This window comes from Silene latifolia, chromosome 7, assembly GCF_048544455.1.
Source record: "Silene latifolia isolate original U9 population chromosome 7, ASM4854445v1, whole genome shotgun sequence".
Classification (NCBI taxonomy): Eukaryota; Viridiplantae; Streptophyta; class Magnoliopsida; order Caryophyllales; family Caryophyllaceae; genus Silene; species Silene latifolia.
In genome coordinates, this window is record NC_133532.1 from 112,197,626 (window position 1) to 112,205,208 (window position 7,583).

General features: G+C 32.4%; 1 protein-coding gene across 1 annotated transcript; it reads left to right on the forward strand.

The window, feature by feature from the left end:
* The first annotated feature begins 2,286 nt into the window (after positions 1 to 2,286).
* Positions 2,287 to 4,345, forward strand: LOC141591245 (uncharacterized). Its single transcript, XM_074411598.1, has 4 exons — positions 2,287 to 2,508; positions 2,676 to 2,844; positions 2,952 to 2,998; positions 3,716 to 4,345. The coding sequence occupies exons 1-4, from the start codon at positions 2,331 to 2,333 to the stop codon at positions 4,177 to 4,179; spliced, it is 858 nt and encodes a 285-aa protein (XP_074267699.1). The 5' UTR covers positions 2,287 to 2,330; the 3' UTR covers positions 4,180 to 4,345.
* The last annotated feature ends 3,238 nt before the right edge of the window (positions 4,346 to 7,583 follow it).

Consider the following 7,583-nt stretch of genomic DNA (forward strand, 5'->3'; position numbering starts at 1 on the left):
AAAATGGCCGATGTATCTTTGTCTGCCTCAGGTACGCGTTTGTTAGAATACTTTTTTTTTTTTTCCAATAAGTAATAGAACATATGTATCTACACGTAGTCTTCTGTAAAACCGTCGTAATTTATTGTGCATGGTATTAAGTAATAAGTTATAGCAAATAAATGAGTTATATGCATATACTATTGCTAGTTTGTTCTTAAAATTTCTTACTACATACCGTTGTTGTGAATTGTGAAATTAGTGTGTAAGGAATTTCAATGCCTTGTTTTGAAAGTCTTGTAATATGTATCTGATGATTGTTATACCAATCTTATGATTTGTTCTTTTGTTTTCTTACTAGCATTGTATGCTTTTGGAGTAGTACGTAAGGAATTTTATTCCATAATTTGAAAGTCAATGGATATCGTTTACACATAGTTCCCTTAGAATTCCTATCGTGTAATTAGTGCATATGCCACTTAGTTATTATACTCATTCCGTCTCAGTCATTTATTTACCTTTAATTCATAAACAATAAAAAGGTAATTGCAAATAATTGAACGAAGAAAATTTAATAATATCATATCGTGAATGTAATTTGTTTTTATGTAATCCAATAGTTTAAGTTAATATGACTTCTATGAGGTATTACACTCAAACATACAAAGATTATTAACCCAAACAAAATATGGAAAAAAAAAGAGTTATTGCTTCGATCATGAAACCAACTGTATTATATAGATGATTGTTTCCTACACCTTACATATAAAGGTCAACTAGGTTAATTGGTCAAAATTCGTGAGAAGTGACACTCTTGATTTGAGTTCAAGTTTCGTCAATATTAAAATCGTCATTGGCTCCTTTAGACAAAAAAAAAGGTGGATTATGTCTTTAGATGCTTGAAATGTTACCAAAATAATATTACGTACCTCCACATTTTACAACGTATGATTTATAGACGATTATGTCTTTAGACTTTCGATACTTGAAATTTTAACAAAAATAATATGCCTCCACATCTTGTTTACAACTAGTTTAGATCCGCGCAATGAATGCGCAGTATTTATATGCGGTATTTATAGAGTTGCTAATATAGACCCCGTGCAATATATGCACGGTATTTATAGAATTTTACTTTTTAGGGTTTGCTTGGGATGAGAGTAATAATTAAGGGAGTAATAGAGATAAAATGAACTAAAAAATGGAGGGAAGGGATGGGGGTTGGAGATAGAAATGGATAAAAATGGAGAAATATAGTGTAATATTCCCTCCATTAAGGGAGTAATTGTTAGCCGCAAATTTTTATAACATATATTTTAGCTGCAAATTTTTAGCTGTAATATAACATATATTTTAGCTGCAAATTTTTATCATAAAAAGTCAATGAATTTTAACAAATATTTAGTAATACCATATTTTTTAGCCGCAACTTCTTATCATAAAAAGAAGTCAAAAAAAAATTATCGATAAGTTCTTTAAAAAAAGATTTCTTATCCTAAAAAGATCGGAGATAAATTTATGCAGACTGTGAAATATTAAATGTTATAAATATTTAAATACAAAATATTATATCCATTTATAACTTATCATGTCCCCACATATAGTATATGCTAAAAATACCAAACACTATTCTAGGAAATATGTTTAAGCGGGAAAATTTGAAGTTTCGCCTATTCATTTAGTAAATAGGGGATGTTCCGTATGATGATTTTAGCGGTCAACTTTGATTATTATTTTTTCTAAAACTAAGCAGAAGTATAATGTCAACCTTTTTTTTTTCGCTCGATTATCCAAACATTTATTTTCAAATTGCCAATCTTAATTCTAATAAAAAAAATAAAAATTATTGTATATATATTATGAAAATATAATAATCAAAGTTACGGTACATTTGGGAGGGAGGATTCAAATAAACATGGTACCTAATACCCCGTCCAGTCATTTGTTATTCTTTGATTTTGACACAAAGACCAATGAAAGAGGAGATGGCCAATAGCTAAATGACAAGTGGAATAAATTGAGTGAGAATGATCAAATTATTTATCAAGTTCATTCTTAAAATAGAAAGGATAACAAATGACTGAGACACCCAAAATGGAAAAGGACAACAAATGATCGGGACAGAGGGAGTATCCATTATATTTCCATCCTAATCATGAGGTTAAGACATGCATATTCGATAGATAGTTGAAATATGTAAGGCATGCGAAATTCGAATCATGACAAAGCCATCCCATAAACCCTAGCTAAACTGTTGATTGCTCTTTGCAAAAATAGTGCTTTCAATGTTTCATTATTTCTTCATCTAAATATGATGACTTGGTTTACTTTTTCATTATTTCTTTATCTAAATGTGTTATTATTTGTTGAAGATAATCTCAAACTTAAAATTAATAGGCAAGGAGGAAAAGAAAGTTTCAAGAGTTAACAGCTTTACCAACTTTATACGTAGTCCTTCACGTCCAAAGTCCATGAGAAAGAGTTCTTCAAATCCTTTCAGCAAGCTACTCTTCCGTCGCAAAAGTTCAAGTAATTATTTCTTCTCAATTCAATTTATTTTCTCATGCACTTTTTTTTTTGAAAAATAAAGTTATAATTATTGCTTTATATTAACATTCTCGATTTATTTACCTGAGCGCGTCACAAGCCCCATGTATAAATTTTAAGTATTTAGCCCTTTCGGTTTTACTTGGCAGAAGAAAAAGATACCGATAGCAAAGATGAGGGTAGCACTGGCGGTGCTGGTGACGATGATGCTGAAGATGAGAATGCTCCGAGTTTGGTTGAGGAAGTGAAGGAAGTTGTTGGGACTGCCATTGACAATGTACTTCATCATCACCATAAACATACTTCAACTGAAGAGGGGTAAGTTGTTTATACCAACTATGAACTATGCTTCCTTGCTTGATTGTTAACTAAGTAACTAACTAGGATTAAGATTAATTTTCTTAACTAACGTGATCATATTGCAGGAATGATGCTGCCGTATCACCTAAATCTAGAGATGTTTCTTCCACAGGTATAGCTCAAGTCTCTAGAATACTCTTTCCATCACAGTCGTTTGTTTACTTTTACTTTTGACACAAAGACCAAGAAAAAAAGAGGGAACTATTTGCGAGACGCCCTATAATAAAATAAGTAAACCAATGAGCGGGATGGATGGAGTATTTAGGAGTATGACAGCATAAAATAATTAAAAGATATAGATAATTACTTTGAGAAATTAAATATGACAAATTTGACATAATACATTACCATTTTGTATATATTTAAAGAGATTAATGATCAAAGTTGATGCAAAAGAGAACAATAATATACATATACAAGGGGTGAAGATGGTAAAATTTATTGGTCAAATTGGATTAGTATCATTCTAATTTTCAAATTTATCATAATGTTTAAAAGGGGAGAGGGTTTTTCCCAATTCTAAGAAGTCGTTTGGTTACCCTAATCAAAACACATGAATTGTAATTTATGGGATTTGCAAAATTATTGTGTTATTTGTTTGCCCTAATCCCGTGAATTAGAATTTCATAAGAACTCCAATTCCTCCATCATGAAGGAAGTTGATTACCTAACCTCGAAAATTCATGTGGAACTCACTTCTCACATTCCAACCAAACAACTTTTACCCAAATCACATGAAATGCATGCATAATTATGCGAACTGCTACTTACTCGGAATTGCAGTTCTTCTTATGAACCAAACGACCCCTAAAAAAGTAAATTTGAATAGATGTTACAGGAACCAAGGAGCACAAGCCTAGCTTGCTCGACAAGTTTAAGGAAGAAGTACACGTTGCTGAACACAGTGCAGATCATTTGGCAGACAAATTTAAGGTTGGATTAGGGAAAGCTAAAGAAAGCTTTAAGGGAGACTATGATAAAGCAAAGGAAGGACTGGAATCAATTCTACACATAGATCACAAATCGTCTGAGAAAAAACCAGTTGACATCATTTTAGATAACAAGAAGCCAATAGTTGAGGAAGTGAAAGCACCAAGCTTAGCCAAAAGAGTACAAGAAGAAGTTGTGGCTGTTGTTAACACAATCAAAGACGACCCGAAAAAAGGCGAAGCGGGTAAAGAAGAGAGTAAAGAGATCAAAGGGGAGATTAAGAAAGAAGATGGTTGTGTTTCATCTTTAGCTCAAGGGTTAGAGAAGATGTGTGCTCCATGGAGTTCAAAAAAGGAAGTTTAATATTATATGGATATATGTAATTTAATGTATCCTTTTTGTGATTGTATTTAAGTTTTTGTTATTTGTCAACAAAAACAAATGGTTGTATTAATATTTATTTCCCTTGAAAGTGTGTTGATTGGTTATTACCAGGGAAAATTGTGAATACCAAAGTTGTTTAATTGGTTTTTTTGGCTGAATTTTTATGTAAAGATTGTAATAATCAAACTTCATAGTAATGATAAATCATTACTCATTAGTTGTTACGTTATTACAATAATGAAAAAGTCGTTTTGATGTTTTTTTTTGGTTGTGAACCTGTTAGGGATAAAAATTACATTTTATCATCTATGACGTGGCATCTTTCCATTGGCCGAGAGAAAGACAAATGAGCTGATGAGGTGGCGCTTGTTTATTGGCGGATGAAAAAGAAAGAGGATTGATGAGGTGGACATGGTAGGACCATTGGATGAGAATCAAACAAACACAATTTAAGTTGGTAAAACACACGTGCAAAGGGAAGTGGAGACCTTGGACCAATTCAATAACCACTCCCTATTCTTATGGGATTGACCAAGTATTCAGGAGCAGACGCAGGAATACAGGCAACAACTATATAAAGGAAGCAAGTCACAATTAGAGGGGGATCTCATTCCACACACGAACACTCTCATACTCGACATCCCGTCTTCATTTAGCAATATCCCGTTAGCAAATTAATCCTTGTATTTCCTTACTTACATAATACCGTCTCAATTATAGTGCCAAATTGGTGGGATTCCGACTCCCCCCGCGGTTGTTCCCACATCGGGTTTTCCGCGTCACCAAAATTCCTCGTGTCACTCTCTTATTTTGTTGCATTTTCGTACATTAAAATCGTCGCATTCATTCCGTCGTTGGCCATAGATTAATCACTATCACTCACTAATTAAATTAATAACTCGGTAAATTTTTACCAAAACAGAACCCAACTAGTATTATACGCACTTGTGCAAAAATATACGATTGCCTTTAGAAGCTTGTTGTAAGTATGACAGTGATTCCCTTTATCCTAATCATTTCTTATATTCTTTATGAGGGGTATATTAATCAAAAGTAAATAAATGACTGTGATGGAGAGAGAATACAATAACATTTTAAACATTTTGCATAAAAAATAACAAAAGACAAACTAATGATTGGAAGAGAGCGAGGGAATATAAAACAATTTAATTAATAAAAATATAATTTATTTTCTTTTTAATGATATACCTAGTTTCTTCCTCTAAATCTAGTTTTTTTTTTCCTTTTTTTGGTTTAAAATGTGAGTATATTGATAAAAACCATCATAAAACAATTGTCAAGGCTGACAACCTGTTACAAGCGACTCATTTGGTATGCAAATACTGTGAAAGATAAAGGAATGATCTTATCTGGAGAAATGAAAGGTTGTTGTGACGGGAAGAAAAGATATTACCTTTTTTTCAAATGAATTGAAAGGATTGAAGTTTTTCTATTTGGAATTGTTTTAGGTCTAATTCCTATTACTTTGGCAGGATTATTTGTAACTACATATTTACAATACAAGCATGGTGATCAGTCCGACTTTTGATTAAATCCGTAAATTTTTCAGCCTGACCTTGTATTTATGTCATTCTGAAAAAGAAGTCAGACCAACATCCCATGCTTAGATATGTTCCATCTATTTCAGACTAAATTAGTCCATTTAATTTTCTCACCTTTATTCCTGAACTAATTAATTATACCACTTGACAATGGTGTATCTCTAGGTATCTTACTGAAAAATCATATATAGTTTAACAATTTTTTCTCCAATTCCATCTGGAGATTTAGGGGAGAATTATAAGTCTTCCAATCAGATCCCTTGATGTAGATTTGATTCACCAACGAACCTACAGGTGGTAAGTCTTGAATACAATCCACCACATTGGCTTATCCACAATAGCTCTATTCCAAATGTAATCATCTTTAAAACCCAAGCCACTTTCAGATAAAGAAAATTTCTTCCAAACCACTAGGGGATTTCTAGTATACTCAACATCGTCATCCCGAAAAACTTCTTATAGATAGATTTAGTTCTATAAATAACTCCCTTGCACTACTACAGATATAGAGTATAACAACGGTTAAAGACCGTTATTATATAAAAAGGCGGGCGTTGTTAAAGCGTCCGTTGTTAAAGGTTTTAACAACGGTTGAGTTTTTTTAAGAAACCCGTTGTGAAAACTATTAACAACGGTTAAAAACCGTTGTCGTTACGAGTCATTCGTTGTGGAAAGTGTGACTAATTTTTGGTGGGAAAGTTATAACAACGGTTACAATAGAAAAAACCGTTGTTATAACTAAAGACAACGGTTTTTTTTAAATAACCGTTGTTATTGTTTTTAAAAAAAATAAAAATACAAAGCATTACTGCCAAAATCCTTCCTGCATCAATTAATTATATATTACTAGATGCATTATTATTGCCAAAATCCCTGCATGAAAGGACACAATATATACTTCGTATTAATTTAAGCATCAAACCCTAAACATATTAATTAAAAAACAGCTCAAACGACATATATACTAATTATAAATTCATTCCACTATCTCAATAACCAATCCATTATATCACTATCTCCACCCTAAACTCAAAACCCTAAATATTTAAAACCTAATAAACTCCAAACGTCCTTCAATAATGAATGATACCATTCGTTTAACATGCATTATGACCGAGTACAACAAAAGTTTCATACGCCGCTTGCTGGAAATCGAGAGGAAGAACAGGCTCTTCCTTGAGGAAGCTCGAATCTGGCTTGGTGCAGGATATAGAGCCGCAGTGAAACAAGGCTTGGTGCAGGAGTTAGAGCCGCAGATAATGCATCTATATGAAGATATTGCATCTGCGGAACGAAACCTCCAAATAGCAAAAGAGGAGAGGATGATTCTCATAGAAGAGAATGCATCCCTAAATGAACATCTAAGAAATGTATTTTTAGCAATGCATTAAGTTTATGTATATATATATCAATTAATTAAGTTTATGTATGTTAAATGTGGATTTGTTTTACTATCCTCTCCATCATCTTCTTTGTTTTATTTTATTTAATTTGTTTTACTAATAAACGCATAAAAACTAAGCGAATAATTAGAGAAAGAACAATGACGGAGAAAAACACAGCAAATAAAATAATTAGAGAAAGAACAATAATGACGGAGATGACAAAACCTAAAACCATAAAGCGATAGATATATACCCGATAATTAGAGAAAGAAAGAGACGTTGACAACAACAGTGACGGAGATGATAAAGCGACGATGAGAAAGAGACGATGAGAAAGAGTGTGTTTGTGTGTTTGTGTTTGTGGCTCTAGCTGATCTGTGTTTGTGTGGTATATATTGTGGTATTTGCTTGAAAGTATTGACAATGGTTATTACAC

Excerpts from the sequence above, each read along its gene's own strand:
- LOC141591245 (XM_074411598.1), top strand. The coding sequence starts at position 2,331 with ATGTGTTATTATTTGTTGAAGATAATCTCAAACTTAAAATTAATAGGC. Across the intron at positions 2,845-2,951 it reads CATACTTCAACTGAAGAGGG|GAATGATGCTGCCGTATCAC; the intron begins GTAAGTTGTTTA and ends ATCATATTGCAG. Across the intron at positions 2,999-3,715 it reads TAGAGATGTTTCTTCCACAG|ATGTTACAGGAACCAAGGAG; the intron begins GTATAGCTCAAG and ends AAATTTGAATAG.